Source organism: Ceratotherium simum, chromosome 11 (assembly GCF_057802395.1).
Source record: "Ceratotherium simum simum isolate JZ-2026a chromosome 11, ASM5780239v1, whole genome shotgun sequence".
Lineage (NCBI taxonomy): Eukaryota > Metazoa > Chordata > Mammalia > Perissodactyla > Rhinocerotidae > Ceratotherium > Ceratotherium simum.
Window position 1 is genome coordinate 13,235,067 of NC_141910.1, and position 25,893 is coordinate 13,260,959.

General features: G+C 37.4%; 1 protein-coding gene across 1 annotated transcript in view; it reads right to left on the reverse strand.

Annotated features, from left to right (window-relative positions):
• ALMS1 (ALMS1 centrosome and basal body associated protein) overlaps positions 1-25,893 on the reverse strand; it is a 226,413-nt gene that overhangs the window by 136,901 nt on the left and 63,619 nt on the right. The window contains 2 exon segments of the mRNA XM_087436571.1: positions 18,058-18,191; positions 19,279-24,459. Of these exon segments, the coding sequence (XP_087292697.1) occupies positions 18,058-18,191; positions 19,279-24,459 (5,315 nt within the window).

Consider the following 25,893-nt stretch of genomic DNA (forward strand, 5'->3'; position numbering starts at 1 on the left):
GATGAATCTTGAAAACATTATGCTAAGTAAAAGAAAGCAATTACAGGGGCCGGCCCGGTGGCGCAAGCGGTTAAGTGTGCGCACTCCACTGTGGTGGCCTGGGGTTTGCCAGTTCGGATCCCAGGCACACACCGACGCACCGCTTGGCAAGCCATGCTGTGGTGGTGTCCCATATAAAGTGGAGGAAGATGGGCACCGATGTTAGCCCCGGGCCAGTGTTCCTCAGCAAAAAAAGAGGAGGACTGGCAGATGTTAGCACAGGGCTGATCTTTCTCACAAAAAAAAAAAAAAAAAAGCAATCACAAAAGATCACATATTAAATGATTCCCTTTATATGAAATGTCCAGAATAGGAAAATCCATATGGAGAGAAAGTGGATTAGTGGTTGCCTAGAGCTAAGGGAACTGGGCAGGGGGCGGGGGCGGGCAGTGGAAATGTTCTAAAATTAGATTATTGTACAATTCTGTAAATAAAGTAAAAACCGTTGAATTATGTACTTTAAATGGGTGAACTTTATAGTACAGTATGTAAATGGTATTGCAATAAAGCTGTTACAAAAGTACTGTTTAGCTGATATGTCCTTTACAAATTTCCAGAGACTATTTCTCAATTAAAATTTTCACTTAGATCTATTTGATTTTTATCAGATTCTATTATTCTCTCATTGCTCAGCTTAATATCACAAGTCACAGGCTTCGTATAACAAGCCAGAAAAGATATAACAGTTCTTCCCTGTCACATAAAACAAAACGCACACATATGTATGTGCGTGCAAACACAAAGCCACACACACAGTCCTCTAGCACTAAAAGCAAAAATTTACCCTCCACAAAGAAATGAAACACGGGCTACTATTTCACGCAAAACTTGCTTGAAAATCAATAAAGTTATGGAAACGAATGTTTTTAAAAATAAATAAGGGTTACTATAAGCTTGATTGTAAAATTCTAGAAAAATTTATAAATTACCACAGAATTACCTGGCAGGAATAATTCTGTAAGTTGTTCATAGTTTTATATTTTAGGACTTCAAAACAAACAAACAAAAAAAAACAGTTAAAGCAATTTCTACTTGTATTAGAACCAACAAGTGTTCTTTTTAAATGTTTTCTGGAATAACCTGAAAATCTGGCTATACATTTAAAATCAACCCCAAACCTACTAAGATGAGCAGAACTTCATTATTTATATTCAAAACAACTTAAATATACAACAGCAAGCCTAAGCAATACCATGTGTGTATATGTGTGTATAACAGAGCTTTAAAATATATTCTTTTGCAAGAATGTCTAATGGAGAAATGAACACAACATAAGCAAAAGACAGGACAGAGAATATAAAATACATTAATCAACTTATAAACAAATGTTTTATTGAAGCAAAATTCACAAAACATGAAATTAACCATTTTAATGTGTATAATTCAGTAGCATTTAGAATACCTCTGTCTAGTGTGTAATCATCACCTTTATCTAGTTCCAAAATATTTTTATCAACCCAAAAGGAAACCCATATCCATTACGCAGTCTGTACCCCTTTCCCTCTTCCCCTCAGCATTTGGCAACTACTACTTAGCTTTCTGTCTCTATGAATTTACCTATTCTGGATATTTTACATAAATGAAATGATATGTGACTTTTCATGTCTGGATTCTTTCACTTAGCATAATATTTTCAACATTCACCTACATTGTAGCATGTATCAGAAATTCATTCCTATTTTATGGCTGAATAATACTCGATTGTATTGGATATACCATACTTTATCTATTCATCAGTTGATGGACATTTAGCTGTTCACACTTTTCAGCTTTTGTGAACAGCGCTGCTATGAAAACTTAGGTATAATTTTTTGTTGTAACACCTGTTTTTCAATTCTTTTAGGTATACACCTAGTACTGGAATTGCTGGGTCATACTATTATTTATTATTCCACATTATTATTATTGTTGTTATCCTATCCTTAACTATTTGAGGAACTACACATCTGTCTTCCACGGCGGCTGTACTATTTTACATTCCCACCAAGGGTTGGAACCCCAAAACAAGGGTTCCAATTTCTCCATATCCTTGCCAAGACTTTTTATTTTCCATGTTTTAAATAAAGCTATCCTAGTAGGTTTGAAGTGGTTACTGTCTAGTTGCCTTTCATTTCACCTGAATGACTTCCTATAGCATTTCTTGCCTGAAAAACTCCAAGGTAATGTTTATCTGGTCTCAACTTCCTATACATTTTGAAAGATAGTTTTGCCAGATATAGACTTCTTGGTTGGCAGTTTTCTCCTTCAGCACTTTAAATGCATTATCCCACTCCCGCTAGGCCTCCATGGTTTCTAAAGAGCGCTTGACTGTTAGTCTTATTGAAGATCCCTTGTAAGTGATGAGTTGCTTCTCTATCGCTGCTTTTAAGATTTCCTGTCTTTGGTTTTCAACAATTCGACTATAATGTGTCTTGGTGTGGAACTCTTTCAGTTTATCCCGCTTGGAGTTCATTCAGCTTCTTCGATGTGTAGACGCATGTTTTCCATCAAATTTGGGAAGTTTTCAACAATTACTTCACCAAATATTATTTTTGTCCTTTTCTCTCTTTTCTGTCCCCCAGGACTTCCATTATACGTGTTGGTATGTTTGGTGGTATGTCATGGCTCTGTTAATTTTTCTTTATACTTTTCTCTTTCTGGACCTTGGACTTAGTAATTTCAATTGACATATCTTCAAGTTCACTGATTCCTTATTCTGCCTCCTCAAATCTGCTATTGAAACCTTTCAGTGGATTTTTCATTTCAGTTATTGTACTTTCATCTCCAGAATTTCATTCGGATCCTTTTTGTAATTTCTATCCCTTTTTTGATATCTCTGTTTGGTGAGACATCCTTTTCTTTGTTTTGTTTAATTCTCTGTCATAGGCTTTCTTTAGCTCTTTGAGAATATTTAAGTCAGTTGATTTAAAATCTTTTTCTAATAAGTATAATTCCTGGGCTTCCTCAGGGACAGTTTTTATTGATTACTTTTTCTTCCTAAGAATGGCCATACTTTGTTTCTTTAAGTGCTTCCTAATTTGTTGAAAATCGGACATATCAAATATTATAGTGTGGCAACTCTGGGTATCAGATTCTCTCCCCTATGTGGGGTTTGTTTTTGCTGCTTGTTGTGGGTTGTTGTTTGTCTGATACTTTTCTAAATTACTTTTGTAAAAAGTTTGTATTTTTTGTTGTGTGTGGCACTGAAGTCTGTGTTCTCTTCGCTTAATGGTCAGCTATTGTTTTGAAACACTTGCAGGCAAAAAAAAAAAACAAGAAAAAAAACCTCTCTTAGCCTTTTCTGATTTTCTTTGTGTTGGGGTACTTCTTCAACACTAAGGTCATTTACAACACTGCTTTAGCCTTCACTTCCACCTTGCGCAATGCAAAGCCTGAAAGGTCAGCCAGAGGTGAAAGCTTAGAGTCTTCTTCTCAGACCTTTTCTGAGAGTGAGTCCAGCTCTGGGCACGCACATGGCCTTCTCAATTCCCCAGTTTAAGCAAGATCTCTTAAAAGTCCTTATTCCCCTAAGTACCTCATAAGGTTTATATTGTGCCCTCTGTAACTAACTACTAACCTGCAACAGGAGTGTGGTGTGTCATCTTCAAAGCTACTGCAGATTGGGGGATGGTAGGTGGGCATTTTAAGATGCTACAGCACTCTCTTACTGAAGTGTAACAACTCTTTACTTCAGTAATTGTTCCCCCTCTTTTTTTTTTTAAGTTCCGACTGGATTCCAGAGTTCTGAAAAAGTTGATTCTGACACATTTTGCTAGCCTATTAGGTGTTTTTTTGCAGGAACAGAGCCCTAGAGTTCCCTACTTCACCATTTCTGGTAACATCACTCACAAATGTTTTCTATGAATAAAAAAAGTATTTGACTGTTGATTATGCTGATTGCTAATTTCAAATACATATTCCTTATCATATTGAGGCATTGTTCTTCTACTCTAAAGAAATACTTTTAATTGGAAACAGATCGTTATTTTATTTTTATTCCCACAATACCTTCTTGGAGTCTATCAAAACAACCGTGGTTTTCCTACTAATGTAAAACCATATGTTTATAAATGTCCTAATAATGAACTATCTGCTTTGTTAGATTAAGCCCTACCTGCTCATGATATGTTATTAAAAATATAATACTGAATATCAATTAATAATATTTATTTTAAACATTTTTGCATCTGTATTTTCCACATAAGATTCTTTCCTTTTTAATATATATTTTTTTATTGTGGTAAGAAGACAATATGAGCTCCGCCCTCTTGATAAAGGGTACATACAGTTTTTAAGTGCGTAGTGGAGTATTACTAACTATAGGCACCATGTTGTGGGGCAGATCTCTAGATCTTGCATAACTGACACTATAACCTGTTGAACTGCAATTCCCCATTTTTCCCTCCCCATAGCCCTAGCAACCACCATCTACTCGGTTTCTACGAGTTCAACTATTTTAGAAACCTCATGTAAGTAGAATCATGCAGTTGTACTTGTGTGACTGGCTTATTTCACTTAGCATAATGTCCTTCACATTCATCCATGTTGTCATATATGGCAGGATTTCCTTATTTTTTGCATGTATATACCACATTTTCTGTATCCACTCATCCATCAATAAACATAGCAACTACTGTGAATAACGCTGCAATGAACATAGGAATGCAGATATCAATGATCCTCATTTTAATTCTTTTGGATGTATACCCAGAAGAAGAATTGGTGGAGCATACAGTAATTCCATTTTTAACTTTTTTTTTTTTTTTGTGAGGAAGATCAGCCCTGAGCTAACATCTGATGCCAATCCTCCTCTTTTGTCTGAGGAAGATTGGCCCTGAACTAACACCCATGCCTGTCTTCCTCTACTTTATATGGGACGCCACCACAGCATGGCTTGACAAGCAGTGCGTTGGTGCACGCCCGGGATCCGAACCGGCGAACCCCGGGCTGCCACAGAACACGCACTTAACCGCTTGCGCCACTGGGCGGGCCCACCATTTTTAACTTTTTGAAGAACCTCCATACTGTTTTCTATAGCAGCTACACCATTTTACATTCCCTACAACAATGTATAAGGGTTCCAATTTCTCCACATCCTCTCCAATCCTTGTTATCTTTTGGTTTTTTGATAGTAGCCATCTTGATGAGTGTGAGATGACATCTCATTGTGGTTTTCATTTGCATTTGACGATTAGTGATGTTGAGCATGTTTTCACGTACTTGTTGGACAGTTGCATATCTTCTTTAAAGAAATATCTATTCAAGTCCTTTGCTCATTTTTTAAAGCAGGTTGGTGGGTTTGGGGGGATCTGTTTCTTTTGCTATTGTGGTGTAGGAGTTCCTTATGAATTTGTTTTTTTGTTTTTGTGAGGAAGATCAGCCCTGAGCTAACATCCGTGCTAATCCTCCTCTTTTTTCGCTGAGGAAGACCGGCTCTGAGCTAACATCTATTGCCAATCCTCCTCCGTTTTTTTCCCCAAAGCCCCAGTAGAGAGTTATATGTCATAGGTGCACATCCTTCTAGTTGCTGTATGTGGGACGAGGCCTCAGCGTGGCCGGAGAAGCAGCGCGTCGGTGCGCGCCCGGGACCCGAACCCCAGGCCGCCAGCAGCGGAGCACACTCACTTAACCGCTAAGCCATGGGGACGGCCCCTCCTTATGTATTTTGGATATTAACCCAAGATATACGGTTTGCAAATACTTTCTTCCATTCCATAGTTTGCCTTTTCATTCTGTTGACTGTTTTTCTTTGCTGTGCAGAAGCTTTTTAATTTGATGTAGTCCCAGTTGTCTATTTTTATTTTTGTTGTCTATGCTATAACTATATATAAGATGTTTTATGTAAGCCTCACGGCAGCCACAAACAAAATACCTACAGAAGATAGAGAAGAGGAAAAAAAGAAAGCAATCAAAACATATCCCTATAAAAAACTCTACAAATCACAAAGGAAGACAGCTAGAGAGGAAAAGAGGGACAAAAGAACTACAAAACAGACAGAAAACAATTAACAAAATATCAGTAGTAAGACCTTCCCTATCAATAATTACTTAAAATGTAAATAGATTAAACTCCTCAATCAAAAGACAGAGAGTGGCTAAATGAATGAATAAGCAAGATTCAACTGCATGCTGTCTACAACAGATTCACTTTAGATTTAAGGACACACCGAGGCTGAAAGTGAAGGGATGCAAAAAGATATTCCATGCAAATGGTAACCAAAAGAGCACAGGAGTGGCTATACTAATATCAGACAAAATAGAGTTTAAGTCAAAATTGTCACAAGAGACAAAGAAGGTCATTATATAATAATAAAAAGGTCAATTCATCTGGAAGAAATAACAATTATGAATATATATGCACCCAACATCCAAGCACCTAAATATATAAAGCAAATATTAAAAGAACTGAAGGGAGAAACAGCAATACAATAATAGTCAAAAACTTCAATACCCCACTTTCAATAATGGATAGAACATCCAGACAGAAAATTCAATAAGGAATCAGTGGACTTGAACAACACTAGGTCCTAACAGACATATAAAGACAACTAAACCCAATGGGAACAATGTACACTTTCTTCTCAAGTGCACATGGAATATTCTCTAGGATAGATCACATGTGTGGTCAAATAACAAGTCTTAACAAATTCAAAAAAACTGATATCACACCAAGTATCTTTTCTGACCATGACGGAATGAAACTAGAACTCAATAACAGTAGGAAAACCACAAAATTCACAAATATGTGGAAATTAAACAACACACTCTTGAACAACCAATGAGTCAGGAAGAAAGCGAAAGGGAAATTAGAAAATATCTTGAGACAAATGATAATGAAAACACAACACACCAAAACTTATGGGATGCAGCAAAAGCAGTACTAAGCGGGAAGTTTATAGTGATAATTGCCTATATTAAAAGAAAATAAAGATATCAAAAAAAAAAAAGGCTAACTTTATAACTCAAGGAACTAGAACAACAAACTAAGCTCAAGTTAGCAGAAGGAAAGAACTAATAAAGTGTGAAGTATTCACCCCCATTATGTTGGGTAGGTTTACTACTAGCCCTCATAGGAACTGGATTAGGCACCACTGCAATAGGCACACAACAACAAATTATTAAAGCAAATACCAACCTGTCAGCCACCCTGGCTGAACACATCGGGCTGTTACACCAACGCCTAGCCTTAATGCAACAACATGATTCTGTAGCACAGATGGTTTTGGATAATCATTTAGCTTTAGATTACTTCTTGGCCAAGGAAGGAGGTGTATGCACTGTAAAGGGCACTACCTGCTGCATGTATATTAATAATTCTGGACAAATTTATAAAAGATGACCCAAAAGGTACAAGTATTTCATAAGGTAACCCAACTTTTTAATCAAATACCTACCTTAACCTTATCCATGGCCTTTATTTTCTTGGCTGGACCCGAAAAAACGGGGGGGATGGTTACAGAAACGATTTTAAACTATCATTTGTCTATTGACATTGTGTATTGGTATTTTTGCTTTGCTCAAATGTTTCATGTGCCTGATGACCAAAACCCTGCCAGTGGCTTTTAATATCTCCACCATCCAGACAGTGCCCATGGTTTTCCCTAAAGACTAATGCCTAGGCATCACAGGGTCAATTGTGATGAGAAAACAGCTATTTTGAGGTGCTGCCTAGGCACTTTACAGTATGACAACCCTGTTCACACCCAGAGTCTGGACAGTTAGATAAGGACCTGAGCTTAGGATTCCCTCCACAAGCTCCCACTTCGCTTTTCCCAGGGCACCTTTTAAAATAACCGGAATTGAGCACTCGAAAAGTTAGTGATCTCCACCCCACCACCTTATAATAAGTGCTTGCCACCCTGCTCTCTATCTCCTGCTTGCTTGTGACCCTGGATGGAGGACTGCCCTTCCCCCAGCTCACTGCATCCCCCACCTCTGCTTCTGGAATCTTAAAGTAATAAATCTTGTGACTTTACTTCCTTTGTGTGAGTGCATTAAAACTGTACCTTCAATCTAAACAACCCTGGGGTTTTCACTTCCCCAAAGTGGGAGCTCAGATGCTGAGGGAGCTACCAGCTAACCCTGTGTGGGTAGCCTGTGCCTCCTCATTCAGAGGGTCACACACAGCATATTCTTAATTTAATACATACGGGCCCCACAACACAGCATACTAAAAAGCAAAAAAAACTATTTGAAGGACAGAGCAAGCACCAAAACTAGACATGGCAGTGATGTTGAAATTATCAGATGAGGAATTTAAAACAACTATGATTAATATGCTAAGGGCTCTAATGGATAAAGTGGACAGCATGCAAGAACATAAGGACAATGTAAACAGAGAGATGGAAATCCTGAGAAAGAACGAAAAAGAAATGCCAGAGATCAAAAACACTATAACAGAAATTAAGAATGCCTTTGATGGGCTTATTAGTAGATTGGATATGGCTGAGGCAAGAATCTCGAGCTTAGGGATATCTTAATAGAAACCTCCAAAACTTAAAAGCAAAGAGAACAAAGACTGAAAAAAAAACCAGAACACAACATCAAAAGACTACAAAAGGTGTAACATATGAGCAATGGGAATATCAGGAGAAGAAGGGAACAGAAGAAATATTTGAAACAACAATGACTAAGCATTTCCCCCAAATTAACATCAGACACCAAACTACAGATCCAGGAAGTTTAGAGACCATCAAGCAGGACAAAGGCCGAAAAAACTACACCTAGGCATAACATTTGCAAATTACACAAAATCAAAGATAAAGAAAAAATCCTGAAAGAAGCCAAAGGTAAAAAACCTCCTTATCTATAGAGGAACAAAGAATTTCATCTGACTTCTCTTCAGAAGCCATGCATGCAAGAAGAGAATAGAGTGAAATATTTAAAGTGTTGAAAGAAAACCCCACCAACTCAGGATCCTATATCCTTTGAAATTATCCTGCAAACTGAAGGAGAAATAAAGACTTTCTCAGACAAATCTGATGGAATATGTTGTCAGTAGACCTATCATGCAACAAATGTTAACAGAAGTACTTCAGAGAGGAGAACCATATAGGTCAGAAACTTGGATCTACATAAAGAAAAGAAGAGCATCAAAGAAGGAATAGTGAGTTTAAAAAAAACACTTTTTTTCTTATTCTTAATTGATCTAACAGATAATAGTTTGTTCAAAATATTGCTTATGCATGCATGTATGTATATATATAGTGTATATATATATGAAATGAATGACAGCAATGATACAAGGGACAGGAGGGAGGAATTAGGACTATTTCATTATTAGAAGGTACTCACACCACCTGTGAAGTGGTATAGTGTTATTACAAAGTAGACTTGAATTAATTGTAAATGTATGTTACAAACTCTAGGGAAACCACTAAAAAAAGTAAAAAAAAAAATAAATAAATATATATATATATATATATAACTGATATGCTAAGAAATGAGAGAAAATGTAATCAAATAAAATGCTCAATTAAAACCACAAAAGGCAGAAAAAGAGTGGAAGACAAAAAACAAGGGCAACGAATAGAAAACAGTAACGAAGATGGTAGATATTAATGCAACTATATCAGTAATCACTTTGAAAGCCAATGGTCTAAGCGCACTAATAAAAAGACAGATTGTCAGATTGGATAAAAAACAAGACCCAACTATATGTTATCTACAAGAAAGCCACTTTAAATATACAGACACATATAGATTAAAAGTAAATACACAGAGAAAAATAGACCATGCTAATACTGATCAAACGAAAGCGGGAGTACTATATTATAATTTCAGACAGAACAGAGCTCAAAACATGGCAAGTTATCAGGGATAAAGAAGGGCAGTACATAATAAATGATAAAGGGGTCAACTGTAGGACATAATAATCCTAAATGTATATGTGCCTAACAACAGTGTCAAATGACGTGAGGCAAAAACCCATAGAACTGCGAAGAGAAACAGGTGAATCTGCTATTATAGTTGGAGACTTCAACACTCTTCTATCAGAAATGAACAGATCCATCAGAGAGCAAAATCAGTAAGGACATAGTTGAGTTCAATGACACCATCAATTAACTGGATATAATGGACACAGAGACTACTTCAACCAAAACCAGCAGAATACACACCTTCTTCTCAAGGTCACATGGAACATTCACCCAGAGAGACCACATTCTGGGTGGTAAAACACACCTTAACAAATTTAAAGCCAGCTCTGGTGGTCTAGTGGTTAAAATTCAGCACTCTCACCACTGTGGCCTGGGGTTTATTTCCTGGTCAGAAAAACAAAGCACTCATCTGTCAATTGTCATACTGTGGCAATTGCATGTTGCTGTGATGCTGAAAGCTATGCCACCAGGATTTCAAAATACCAGCAGGGTCGCTCATGGTGGACAGGTTACAGCGGAGGTTCTAGACTAAGACAGACTAGGAAGAAGGACCTAGCCACCCACTTCTGAACAAACTGGCCACGAAAACCCTATAAATAGCAGCAGAGCGTATGTCTGAATAGTGCTGAAAGGTGCGAGAACGGCGCAAAATGGAGGCAGGGTTCCCCTCTGCTGTACACAGGGTCATTAGGAGTCGAAATCAACTCGACAACACAAAAAACAAATTTAAAAGAATAGAAATCATACAATGGCCACTCTTAGACCATAATGAAATTAAACCAGGAATCGAACAAAGAAAAGTAACTGAAAAATACCAAAATATGTGGAAATTAAACAACACATTTCCAAATAAAACAAAGGAGAAATCTCAAGAGAAATTTAACAATATATCAATCTAGGGGCCGGCCTGGTGGCATAGTGGTTAAGTTTGCACGCTCTGCTTTGGCGGCCTAGGATTCGTGGGTTCAGATCCCAGGTGCGGACCTACGCACTGCTCATCAAGACATGCTGCGGTGGCATCCCATATATAAATAGAGGAAGACTGGCACAGATGTTAGCTCAGCAACAATCTTCCTCAAGCAAATAAGAGGAGGACTGGCAACAAACGTTAGCTCAAGGACAATCTTGCTCACCGAAAAAAAAAAAAAAAAAACCATATGTGTGTGTGGGTATGTATATATATATATCAATTTAAATGAAAACACAGGCCGGCCCTGTGGCTTGGTGGTTAAGTGCGCACGCTGCGATGCTGGTGGCCCGGGTTCGGATCCCGGGTGCGCATCGAGGCACCACTTCTCCGTTCATCCTGAGGCCGAGTCCCACATACAGCAACTAGAAGGATGTGCAGCTACGACATACAACTATCCACTGGGGCTTTGGGGGGAAAAATAAAATAAATAAAATCTTTAAAAAAAAAAAATAAAAAAATAAAAAAAATAAATGAAAACACAACTTATGAAAATTTGTAGGATGCAGTAAAAGCATACATAGAAGGAAATTATAGCATTGAATGCATATATTAGAAAAGAAGGTCTAAAATCAGTAACCCAAATTTCTACCTTAAGACACTAGGAAAAGAAGAGTAAATTAAGTCCAAAGTAAGCAGAAAAAGAAATAATAAGAATTAGAGCATAAATCAATGAAATTGAAAATAGGAAATCAATAGAGAAAATGAACAAAACCAAAAGCTGTTTCTTCAAAAAGATCAATAAAAGTGATTAGCCTCTGGTCAAGCAAACTAAGACAAAAAAGAGGACACAAATTGCTAATATCATAAATGAAAGGGGACATCACTACAGATCCCACTGACATTAAAAGGATAATACAGGAATACTATCAACAACAATGTGCCCAAAATTTGATGATAATCTAGATGGAATGGTCCAATTCCTTAAAAGATACAATGTGCCAAAACTCACACAAGAAGAAAAAGACATTCTGAATAGGTATCTATCTATTAAAGAAACTGAATAGAAAATTAATAACCTTCCAAAACAGAAAGCACTAGGCCAAGCCGGGTTCACTGGTAAATTCTACCAAACATTTAAGGAAGAAATTAACCAATTCCCTACAATCTCTTTCAGAGGATAGAAGCAGAAGGAATACTTTCTAATTCGTTCTATGAAACCAGAATTACCCAATACCACAAAGACATTACAAGAAAAAAAAAAAAAAAAGACCAATATATAGACGCAAAAATCCTCAATAAAATATTAACAAATCAAAATCAACAAAGTATAAAAAGAATTATACACCACAACCAAATGAGATTTATCCCAGGTAAGCAAGGCTGGTTCATCATTCAAAAATCAATTAATGTAATCCATCATATCAACAGGCTATAAAAGAAAAATCACATGATTATATCAATAGATGCAGAAAAGGAATTTGACAAAATCCAACAGCCATTCATGATAAAAACCATGAGTAAACTAAGAATAGAGGAAAACGTCCTCAACTTGATAAAGCATATCTACAAAAAAACCTGGAACTAACATCATACTTCATGGTAAAAAACTAGATGCTTTCCCACAAAGATCAGGAACAAGTTAAGGATGTCCCGTCTCATCCATCCTTTTCAACATGATACTGGAATTCCTAGCTAATGCAATAAGACAAGTAAAGGAAATAAAAAGTATACAGATTGGGAAGGAAGAAATAAAACTGTCATTGTTTGCAGATGACATGATTGTTTCCTCTATGTAGAAAATCTGAAAGAATCAAGAAAAAAACTGGAACTAATAAGCAATTATAGCAAGTTGCAGGACACAAGTTAATATACAAAAGTCAATTACTTTCCTATACACCAGCAATGAACAAGTGGAATTTGAAATTAAAAATACAATGTCATGTTTGTTAGCACCCCAAAAAATGAAATGCTTATGTATAATCTAACAAAATATGTACAAGATCTATATGAAGAAACCTACAAAATCCTGATGAAAGAAATCAAAGAAGAATTAAATAAATAGATATTCCATGTTCATGGACAGGAAGACTCAATATTGTCAAGCCCTTGAGTTTCTCCCAACTTGACCTATAGATTCAAAGCAATTCCAATTACAACCTCAGCAAGTTATTTTGTGGATATTGACAAACTGATTCTAACATATGGAGAGGCAAAAGATCCAGAATAGTCAACACAATATGGAAGGAGAACAAAGTTGGAGACTGATTCTACCCTACTTTGAGACCTACCATAAAGCTACAGTAATCAAGATGGTGTGGTATTGGCAAAAGAACAAATAGATCACTGTAACAGAACAGAGCCCAGAAATAGATCCACATAAACATAGTCAACTCATCTTTGACAAAGGAACAAAGGCAATATAATGGAGCAGAGACAGTCTTTTCAACAAGTGGTGCTGGAACAACTGGACATCAACATGAAGAAAATAAATCTAGACACAGACCTTAAACCCTTCACAAAAATCAACTCAAAACGGATCATAGACCTAAATGTAAAATGCAAAACTATAAAACTCCTAGAAGATAACAGTAGACAACCGAGATGACCTTGGATATATATGGTGAGGACCATATCTTTTTTAGATACAACACCAAAAGCACAATCCTTGAAATAAATAATTGATAAGCTGGACTCATTAAAATTAAAAACTTGTGTTCTGTGAAAGATAATGTCAAGAGAATGAGAAGACAAGCCACAGACTGGGAGAAAATATTGGCATAACATACATCTGATAAAGGACTATTATCTAAAATTACAAAGAACTCTTAAAAATCAACAATAAAAAAAGAAAACCCAACTAAAAAATGGGCCAAAGACATTAACAGATACCTCACCAAAGATACACAGCTGGAAAATAAGCATATGAAAAGATCCTCCCTATCACACATCATCAGGGAAATGCAAATTAAAACAAGACACCACTACACACCTTAGAATGGTCAAAATGCAGAACACTGACAATATCAAATGCTGATGAGGATGTGGAGGAACAGGAATTCTGACTCATTGGGAATGTGAAATGGTACAGCTACTTTGTAAGACAGTTTGGCAGTATCTTACAAAACTAAACTTACTCTTACCACATGATATAGCATTTGTGCTCCTTGATATTTACCCAAAGGAGCTGAAAACTTATGTCCACACAAAAACCTGCATCAGGATGTTTATAGCAACTTATTCATAATTGCCAAAACTTGGAAGCAACCAAGATGTCCTTCAGTAGGTAAACAGATAAACTGTGATATATCCAGACAATGGACTATTATTCAGTGCTAAAAATAAATGAACAATCAAGCCATGAAAATACATGGAGGAACCTTAAATGCATATTACTAATTGAGAGAAGCCAATTTGAAAAGGCCACATGTGGTATGATTCCAACTATATGCACTGTTGAAAAAGCCAAAGTATGGAGACAATAAAAAGATTAGCAGTTGCAGTCAGGGTGTGTGAGTAGTAGAACTGAAAAGATACAGTAGAGAGGAAATTTAGGGTGGTGAAAATATTCTGTATGATAGTATAATGATGGATATACGGCATTATATGCTGTCCAAATCCAAAGAATTTATAACACCAGGAGTGAACCCTAATGTAAACTTTGGACTTTGGCTGATTATGATGTGTCAATGTAGGTTCATTAATTGTACAAATGTACCACTCTGGTAGAGGACGTTGATAATGGTGGAGGAAATGCAAGTGTTGGGCCAGGGGGCATTTGGGAAATCTCTTTATCTTCCTTGCAATTTTGCTGTGAATCTAAAACAACTCTAAAAACCAGTCTTAAAAAAAGAAGTTGATAGAATGTTAAAATAAACATTTGAATTCCTTCTACCATGATTCAAGAATTGTTGGTATAACATTTCCCCATCAGCTTTTATCTCTTTACACAGACATTGGGATATGACACTTCAATCCTAAATAATTCACCACTGCATCTCCTAAGAATAGTGTCATTCACCTATCATATAACTACAACATCAATATCACCCCCAGAAAATATTCTCTAATATTAACGAATAGGTCAGGTACCCTATCCTTGAAGTTAAATCTTTGATCAACAAGGATTTTCTGTCTTGTACATGTCCAATCTATTTAAGATTTGTTTACATTTTCAGAAAATCAGCCATTTCATGAAAATTTTAAACCTAATGAGAAGAGGTGCACATTATATTCTCTTATGATTTCAAAATTTCTCAATGGTATGTTTATCACACTCTGTTTCATCTATAACATTGTATTTTTTTCCCTTGTAATCATCTAGTTAGCTAGAAGTTGCCTATTGATTTAGAATTTTTCCAAGATTCAAATCTAAGTTTTAATGTCTAAGTCTACTATTTTTCTGTTTTCTAGTTCATTAACTGATAATTTGATTTCATCATTTTCTTCTTACTACTTTCTTAGTTTGGCTTGTTTTATTTTTACTTTTAAGTTTGTTTTATGGTTTTCTTTATAAACTTAGAGCTATTGGTCCATATACCATGATGATTTAAATTACTGACTTCAATCTTTTCCTGTCTTCAGAGGTTACCAAACAGGGAAAAAGAGTAGGACCAGCCCGGTGGTGTAGTGGTTAAGTTTGTGCGTTCCACTTTGGTGGCCCGGGGTTCACAGGTTCGGATCCCAGGCACAGACTTACACATCGTTCATCAGGCCATGCTGTGGCGGCATCCCACATACAAAATAGAGGAAGACTGGCACAGATGTTAGCTCAGCAACAATCTTCCTCACCAAAAAAAAAAAGAAAGAAAAGTGATGATCTATTGTCTACTTGGCTTAAGTTGTACTTAAACATAAACATAAAAAAACATTTCTTTGACACAGAAAAACAAATAGCAAAACGACAAAAATAGGTCTCTCCTTATTGGTAATTACATTAAATGTAAATGGATTAAACTCTCCCATCAAAACACAGAGACTGGCAGAACGGGAAAGAAAAAAAAGACATGATCCAACTATATGCTGTCTCCAAGAGACTCAGTTTAAGGAACTATAAGGGGTTTTTCACCCACATGAATATTCAGAGGGACATTCAAAAGTTGTATGTGACAAGGGACAACTCTTCATTGTGTGAAACCGTAGTGTGTACATCTAATATCTCTGACATCTATCTACTACACCCCAGAAGCAACCCTCAATTACTGTGATGACCAAAACAACCCACAATAAATTTCCAAAATGTGCCTTTAGGAGGCATTTACTGTCCCTGATAAGAACTACTGCCCTCCACAATCTGGTTTTCTCTCTTTCAGTCTCTCTCCAACCACACTGGCCTCCTTACTACCCTTTAACACACCAGCACACTCTGACCTCAGGGACTTTGCACATGCTATTTCTGTCTGGAATGCTCTTTCCACTGATACCCAAATGGCTTACTCTCATATCTTCTTTAGATATTTGATCCAATATTTCCTTCTCAGGTCCTTCCTTGACCATTCTGCTTTATTTGTCTCCCAGCCATACCATCAACTGACATATTATATATTTTACTTACTTATTTAGTTGCTCTCTGTAACCTCTCACTTGAATGTAAGCTTCAAGAGGGAGGAATTTTTGTCTATTGTTTTCAGTGATATGTCCTCAGCAAATAGACCAGTGACTGGAACATATTAGGCATCCAATAAGCATTTGTGGATGAATGAATGAATAAATTTCCAACAGTAGGGGAATGATTAAATTGTTATATCCATATAATGGAACATTATATACCTATGTAAAATTGTGCTTTTAGAGAAGTTTTAAGGGGAAATGATCATATTTAAGTTAAAAAGAAGAATCCAAAAATATACACATAATCGTGGGCAATATGAGTTCACTAAGAACAAGTCATACTAGACCAACTATAGCTCATAATCACTCAGATAACAGATTGAAGAAAGTCAAATGTAAGTATAAAATTGTGGATTGAATGATAGCATGGTGAAGTACTTACCCCAGTTGTAAGGAAAATCTTATTCAAAAAGTTTTAGACTCTTTCCCCATAACCCTGTCTTAATAAAGATTTTTATCAATAATTTGGACACAAATTATTACTAAATATATAAATAGCACAAAGCTGGAAGGGATATTTAATAAAACAGATGACCTAATTGAGATTCAAAATCATTCCAACAGGCTTGAACATTCATATGAAACCAATAAGAAGAAATACAGCAGAGTTAAAAAGAATTATACAGGCACAAGAAATGAGAATAGAAACCTGGACAGCAGTTAATGCTTTTTTTAAAAAATGGCATAGTATGATGTGACCACTAGAAATCACAGAATACATTAGCAAAAAGAGAATTACCAAATATACTTTACGCTGGTCAAATCACATGTGAAATTTTGTGCTTAATCAAATTCAGGACACCATATTTTCAGAAGAATACAAACTAGAGTCTATCCAAAGGAAGGCAATTTGATTGCTAGAGGGTCTGAAAACATCAATACATGAAGATTAAAGAAATAAGGAAATGCAGATTACTGGGGAAAATATGTACTTTTAAATAAAGGGTGCTAGCACAACTAAGTATCCATTTTATTATCTGTTAATTTTGTTTTTCACAAGCATATACATAAACCTAAAATCCAATCTAATTTATACTTTTAAAAAACTTTTCCAAAATTGAGATAAGCCAACTGAGATAAGCCAATTGAGATAAGGTGACACACAGGACTTCAATAATATTTGGTAACATTCTATTTCTCAGGCTGGATGGCTGACATACAGGAATAATTTTTACTTTTCTTTATTCTTTATATATATGCTTCACCTATATTCTTTTCTATGCAAGAAATAATTCACAATAGAAGGGAAATAAGTACTATTAAGAAGAAAGTCCTTTATACATAAGCTATTTTGGCTCTGTATTCTTAAGCAGAGAATATACATCTGAAAATAGCTGGACTTCATCTGCATCTCAAGATATCACCTTCAAGAGAAAATAAGAGTGACAACAATATACTGATAAAATGAGTGAACCCATTCTTATTTTTGTAAGGAGGTAATTTGTTTCAATAGATGGATTTGGAATTAATCAAATCCTACAGAATCTAATCCTTAAATCTTAACTTTTGAAGAATTAAGATGCCTAACACCTTAGCCAAAGACTATCAGTGACTCCACTGGAGTCATCAATGCCCAGGGAAGAGACAAATTCCACCACCCTTTCTTTCACATTTTCTCTCTTCACTTCTAGATTTTTTTTATACCGTGGACAAGTCCGCTGTTCTCCCATGACCAAACAACTCTGCTTTGATCTCTTCTACTTTTCTCCTGTCATCTTCATTTAATTCTGAAATGGAGTAGCCACACTCATGAGCCAAATTAAACTTCAGATTCCAGGCTGGAGAGAAAGCATAAAAACACTTGAGATAACACAATGCGAAAGTAATCATTTGTTGGTGATTATAAGAGCACAGAGATCATCAACATAAACAATTTTATGCCTACCACAAAGCTTAGCAAAAGGTGTGTGCTCTCAATTTTATGAGAAATTATTAGTTCGTGAGATAGATCATTTCACTGAAAAGTCTGACTTTTAAAAACCATATTCTACACATATTTCTCCAATGAGGCTACTTTAATATGGTACTCAACCATTTTTATCTTAATCTTCCTTCCAATCAAGACAGTCCCTTTGCCTTTCCTATCAGCTCCTCCTACAGCTCCTGCTACAGTTACTGCCACTTCCACGAGAGCTGATGTTTAAAAATAATAAACAAAACTTGGAGTGTTTTTGAGACTCAAATATGCATGATAGAAGTAATGGTGTAGGCCGTTAATTTCAAGGGAAGATTCCCAGGTAGGCCTGAATTGCTTACAAGTTGCTCTCCAAAATATATTCCCCATATGGCCTTAGTTTTTTTTTTATAATGGAATTCTATTAGACAATAATAGGATTAATAAATATTCTCTTTTAAACCCAAGTTTATTCTCTAACCCAACATTCTCTAACCAAAGTTTCAGTGTGAAATACCTTGATTAGTTTTTTCTCATGTCTAAGATCTGCTCCAAGAATTTTATTAGAAGAGGGGATAAGAAAGAAAATGTAGTTTTATGATACAGAATGATTTAGAGCAGAGCAAACTGGAGTTTTTTTTCTGTCTCCAAAACAAGGACACTATAATGGGAAGAAGGGAAACATGAGAGCTTTAGGAGTTTGGAAACCCAAGCTATCTCCTTACTCTCCTTCAGACAACAGAACCTACTTTTCCTAAGACCCCAAACTCAGAGTAGCACAACTAACACTGTGACTTCGCTATATTATTGGTTAAACGGGCTTATTCTGGATTGCCAGTGGAAAATGTAATCATTCTAACAATTCTACAAGAAAATAAATTTAGAACTCCAAAAAACTTAACTTTAACAAATTGTTAAACTATAATGTCTACAAGTTTGACCTGCATTTATAACAAATTATCTGTTCCTACCTCGTGCTCGTACCCGACATTCCTCTTCCTCTGCATTTCTGAGTATCTGTTTAGCATGATTCAAAGAGGATTCACACTTCAGAAGGTTTTTCACATGTGCAGCCAGTGAATCTACACTGCTACTACCCCCATCATCGCTCTCTGACACACCCTCTTCCTCTCTGCTATCCGTCATACTTGTCTTGGATGAAGCATATGGAAAGAAGTTTAGAAGAACATCAGAAACTGACTCCATGGAATTACTGTCCCATGAGCAGGAACTGGCATCACTACTTGAATCACTTCTAATAATAGTCATCATAGGGATAACAATTTTATTTCCAATGGTCCCACTACACCCTTCAGATTCAGATCTCATTACAGATTTGGCTGTTTTATACTGCCTAAGGGTTTCGTCTAATGCCACCTTGGCTTTGCTTTCTGCTTCCTGTAGAGGACTTCTAACTGTAGCTGAACTAATAAACTCCCGATTTTCAATGCTTCTCTGGCATTTCACATTCGTCTGTGTGCTAATATCCTTCTGTATGCACTTGTTGCTTTGGCTTTCCTCTGCGAATGGCTGTCTCTGAGGTAAATCATCATTAGATTCATCAGTTGTGGGGGGTTCTTTGAAGCAAACCACCTTCTTAGATTGTATAAAGGAAATATCACTAACATCTCTGAAAGGGACAAGGGGAGCAGGAAAATTGCATCGTTTCAGTGCTATATTTTCTGCCTCCATTAAAAGTGTCCGAATCTCTTTAAGACTTTTGGAACCATTGTCTGTGTCCCGGATTTCCTCAGAGCCAACATCTTCAAAACCCGAAGATTCTGGCTTACTTATTACAACTCTACCATCAGCCTGAGAATTTAAAGGCATACTGTTTGAGATAATACTGGAGTTAGAAGAATCCAAATTATCTATGAGCCTTTGAACGTGGTCTGAAACAAGTTTGTGCTTCTCACTATGTGAATAAGTCCCAGGAGAAACTGTTGATAACTCAGTAATCAGATCAGCTTGCCCAAGACCACTTGAGAACTTTAGGGCATCTTCAGTTAGATGTGTATCTGGCAAATCCTGATGAGAGAATATATCTGGTTTTTCTCTGTGTGAAAAGGAACTAGGAGGAGCTGTTGATGACACAGTTTTCTGGTCAGCTGGTCCAGGAATTGTTGAAACCTTCAGTGTATCTTCAGTTAGATGCTTGTCCAGCAATTCCTGTGGGTAGAAAATAGTTTTCTCTCTGTGTGAATAGGAACTAGAAAGAGGTATTGGTATTCCAGAATTCACATCAGTTTGTTCAGGGACAGTTGAAATCTTCAGAATATCTCCACTTTGATGTCTATCTGGCAACTTCTGTTTAAAGAAAATACTGGGCTTTACTCTCTGAGAATAAAAATTACGAAAAACTGTCAGTAAGGGAGTCTTCTGGTTGTCTGATCCAGTCACCGTTGAATTCTTGGGCTTCTCTATATGTGAGTAGAAACTCGGAGAAGCTGTTGGTAACTCAGTCTTCTGGTCATCCGGTAAAATCACAGATGAAATCGTGAGTTTCTCCTTATGTGAGTAAGAACTAGAAGGTCCTGTTGGTATCTCAGTCTTCTGGGCAGCTGGGCCAGGAAGAGCAAAAACTTTTAAAGCTTCTTCAGTAAGATCTGGCAATTCCTGCTGGTCAAAAATATTGGCCTTGTCTCTATATGAGTAGGAACTAGAAGGGATTATTCGCATCCCAGCCTTCTGGTCAGCTGGTCCAGAAACAGCTGAAACTTTCAAAGTTTCTTCAGTAATATCTGGTAACTCTTGCTGGTAAGAAATGACGAGCTTCTCTCCATGTGAGGAAGAAGTAGAGGTAACTGCTGATATCCCAGTCTTCTCCTCCACAGGTCCAGGAACCCCTAAAACTTTTAAAGCCTCTTGAGTAAGATCTGGCAACCTTTGCTGGTAAAAAATGATAGGCTTCTCTCCATATGAATAGGAGCTAGATGGTTCTGTAGGTATCCCAGTCTTCTGGTCAGCTGGTCCAGGAACACCTGAAACTTTCAGAGCCTCTTCAGTTAGATGACTACCCGGCAGCTCCTGTTGGTAAGAAATACTAGGCTTCTCTCTGTGTGAGTAAGAAATAGAAGTTACTGCTGGTTTTCTGGTCTTCTGGTCACCTGGTCCAGGAACAGCTGAAACTTTCAGAGCCTCTTCAGTTAGATGACTATCTGGCAAGTCTTGTTGGTAGAAAATACTGGACTTCTCCCTATGTGAATAGGAACTAGAAGGTTCTGATGGTAACCCAGTCTTCTGGTCAGCTGGTCCAGGAACAGCTGAAACTTTCAGAGCCTCTTCAGCTATACAACTGTCTGTCAAGCCCTGTGGGTAGAAAATAATGGGCTTCTCTCTATGTGAGTAGGAACTAGAAGGCTCTGATGGCAACCCAGTCTTCTGGTCAGCTGGTCCAGGAACAGCTGAAACTTTCAGAGCCTCTTCAGCTATACAACTGTCTGTCAAGCCCTGTGGGTAGAAAATAATGGGCTTCTCTCTATGTGAGTAGGAACTAGAAGGCTCTGATGGCAACCCAGTCTTCTGGTCAGCTGGTCCAGAAACAGCTGAAACTTTCAGAGCCTCTTCAGCTATACGACTGTCTGTCAAGCCCTGTGGGTAGAAAATAATGGGCTTCTCTCTATGTGAGTAGGAACTAGAAGGCTCTGATGGCAATCCAGTCTTCTGGTCAGCTGGTCCAGAAACAGCAGAAATTTTCAGAGCCTCTTCAGGTGGATGACTGTCTGGCAATCCCTGTGGGTAAAAAATAAAGGGGTTCTCTCTATGTGAGTAAGAAGTAGAGGTTACTGTAGGTATCCTAGTCTTCTGGTCAGCTGGTCCAGAAACAGCTGAAACTTTCTGAGCCTCTTCAGTTAGATGACTGTCTGGCAATTCCTGTTGGTAGAAAACACTGGACTTCTCTCTCTCTGAGTAGAAACTAGAGGCTTCTGATGGTGACCCACTCTTTTTTTCAGCTGCTCCAGGAGCAACAACTGAAACTTTCAGAACCTCTTCAGGTACATTACTGCCTGGCAACGCCTGTTGGTAGAAAATACTGGGCTTCTCTCTAGGTGAGTAGGAACTAGAAGGTACCGTTACTACACCAGTCTTCTGGTCACCTGGTTTAGAAGCAGATGAAACTTTGAGAGCCTCTTCACTTAGATGACTATCTGGTAAGGCCTGCTGGGAGAAAATACTGGGCTTCTCTCCAAATGAGTAGGACCTAGAGGACCCTGTTGGTAATCCAGTGTTGGGATCAGCTGGTCCAGGAACAGCTGAAACTTTTAGAGCCTCTTTAGTTAGATGACTATCTGGTAACTCCTGCTGGTAAAAAATAATGGGCTTCTCTGTGTGTGAGTAGGAACTAAAGGGTACTGTTTGTATCCCAGTGTTCTGGTCAATTTGTCCAGGAATAGCTGAAATTTTCTGAGCCTGCTCAGTTAGACAACTGTCTGGCAACTCCTGCTGATAGAAAATACTGGTCTTCCCTCTACAGGAGTAGGAAGTAGGGGGTGCTATTGGTATCCCAGTCTTCTGGTGAGCTGATCCAGGAACAGCTGGAACATTCTGAGCCCGTTCAGTTAGATGACTGTCTGGCAACTCCTGTTGGTATATACTGGGCTTTTCTCTATGTGAATAAGAAGTAGAGGTTACTGTTGGTGTCCCAGTCTTCTGCTCACCAAACCCAGGAACAGCTGAAACTTTCTGACCCTGTTCAGTTAGGTGACTGTCTGGCAACTCTTGTTGGTAAAAAATATGGGGCTTCTCTCCAGGTGAGTAAGAAGTAGAGGTTACTATTGGTGCCTCAGTCTTCTGCTCAGCAAATCCAGAAACAGCTGAAACTTTCTGAGCCCGTTCAGTTAGATGACTATCTGGCAATGTCTGTTGATAGAAAATTCGGGGCTTCTCTCCAGGTGAGTAAGAAGTAGAGGTTACTGTTGGTGCCCCAGTCTTCTGCTCAGCAAATTCAGGAACAGTTGAAACTTTCTGAGCCTGTTCAGTTAGATGACTGTCAGGCAACTCCTGTTGATATATACTGGGCTTCTCTCTATGTGAATAAGAAGCAGAGGTTACTGTTCGTATCCCAGTCTTCTGCTCGGCAAATCCAGGAACAGTTGAAACTTTCTGAGCCTGTTCAGTTAGATGATTGTCTGGCAATGTCTGTTGATAGAAAATATGGGGCTTCTCTCCACGTAAATAAGAAGTAGAGGTTACTATTGGTGCCCCAGTCTTCTTCTGCTCAGCTAATCCAGAAACAGCTGAAACTTTCTGAGCCTGTTCAGTTAGATGACTGTCTGGCAACTCTTGTTGATAGAAAATACTGGGCTTCTCTCTATGTGAGTAAGAAGTAGAGGTTACTGCTGGTATCCCAGTCTTCTGGTCAGCTGGTTTAGGAGAAGCTGAAACTTTCAGGGCTTCTTCAGCTAGATGACTGTCTGGCAAAGCTTGCTGGTAGAAAATACCAGGCTTCTCTCCAAGGGAGTAGAAACTTGAAGGTACTATTAGTATCCTACTCTTTTGATCAACTGGTCCAGGAACAACTGAAACTTTCAGAGCCTCTTCAGTTAGAGAACTGTCTGGCAACTGTTGCTGGGAGAAAATAACATGTTTCTCTACTGTTGTTTTCTTAGTCTTCTGGTCAGCAGATCCAGGAACAGCTGAAACTTTTAGAGCCTCTTCAGTTAGATGACTGTCTGACAATGCCTGTTGGTAGAAAATACTGGGCTTCTCTCTCAGTGAGTAGGAACTGGGAGGGACTGTCAGTATGCCAGTCTTCTGGTCAGCAGGTCCAGCAACAACTGAAACTTTCAGAGCCTCTTCAGTTAGATGACTGTTTGGTAAGCCCTGTGGGTAGAAACTATTAGACTTCCCTCTTTCTGAGTAGGAACTGGAGGGTACTGTTGATATCTCAGTCTTCTGGTCAGCTAGTTCAGGAACAGTTAAAACTTTTAGAGTCTCTTCAGTTAGATGACTATCTGCCAATGCCTGTCGGTTGAGAGAATCAATATGTTGACCAACAGTATTCTCCTGAAAAGACCTTACAGCCAACTGAGGAAAGTCCTCAGGGGACAAGGATAAATGAGATCCAATGTCTGAATCTCCAGGAGTGGCAGCAATGCCTGGTGTCAAGCTGGATTGAGTAATTTCAGCTATGCCTCCTTTAGAAGTATCTCCTAAGAAAAAGAGATTTGTTCATATTGTTAGTATATATATACATAGATTTTGAATTAAAAAAAATATTCCTTTTATGCACTAAAAAAATAAAGCAAGCTTTCCTTCCTTGGGCCTTTACGCTTCTAGAAAGGAATCCTAAGGACGTAGTCATCAAAGGAGATAAATATTTACACACAACCATATTAATACAAAGCCATTTATAACAGCAAACTAATGTGGAAATAATTTAAATATTCAACAATAGAGTAATGGTTTAAAATAGCAGTATATCCATTTGATGGAATATTATGTGAATCTTAAAATTTGGATTTTTAAAGCCTTTTCAATGTGATGGGAAATGCTGTCTACTCTGAGATTTGATTTCACCCTACTTATAAGCTAATAAGTTAGCCTGTTATTGTGTCATGTATGCTAGCAGAAGACATGCGACTCCTCAATCAGAGACAAAATTCTTTATTGCATGGCAAAGCAAAGAATCATCACCTAATTTTCATAGGTTTCCCTTTCCCCCAAGTCCTACAAAGACAATGAAATATGGCCCAAATGAATGCTATGCATGCAGTGGGTTTAACTGACTCTCCTAATAAATGTACCCTGAATAAGATATATATTTTTAATTATATGAAACTGTAAAGACACTAAAGCTTACACTAAGGAGTTTGAACTTAATCTATATGGCGGGGAGGGTTGTTGACAGATTTGATAAGAACTGTACTGCAGAAATACAGATTCAAGACGGCTGGGAAGGGAATGCAAAAGTGTAAGCAACACTAACAGAACTTTCTGCAACAATGGAAATGTTCTACATTTGTACCATCTAATACAGAAATTCTAATGAAAGTAGTGCTAAATGGCAGTGAAAAGTAAATGACTGTAATAGCAAGGAAAAGATTTGACAAGTAATGCATTCATTTGTTCATTCAAAAAATGAATGTTTACTATATGCCAGTCACTGTTCTAGATATAGGAAACAGAGCAATAAACAAAAAGACAAAGCTTACATTCTAATTCTGCCTCACAAAGCCTACATTCTAATAGGAGTAGGCAGACAATAAATAAATTGGTAAAACATATGGTATGTCAGATGGTGGTAAGACGGTTGATATATACAACAAATATTACCTATATTTTACATATAGGGAAATTAAGTTTCAAAGATGACAACATAACATTGCTTCTCAATGTGAAAATCTTGTTAACTTGCAGATTCTGATTGAGTAGGTCTGGGGTGGGATCTGAAATTCTGCATTTCTAATAAGTTCCCTGGTGATACGCAACACTATGAGTCCTGAGACCACATTTTGAGGAGTAAAGATATACAATTTTTCTAGAGTTGTACAGTGAGTAAGTGAGAAAAATGAGCACTTTAACCTTTTAATTCTAACTCCAAATTCTGAACTCTTTTCACTACAAATGACTGGCATTCTAAACCC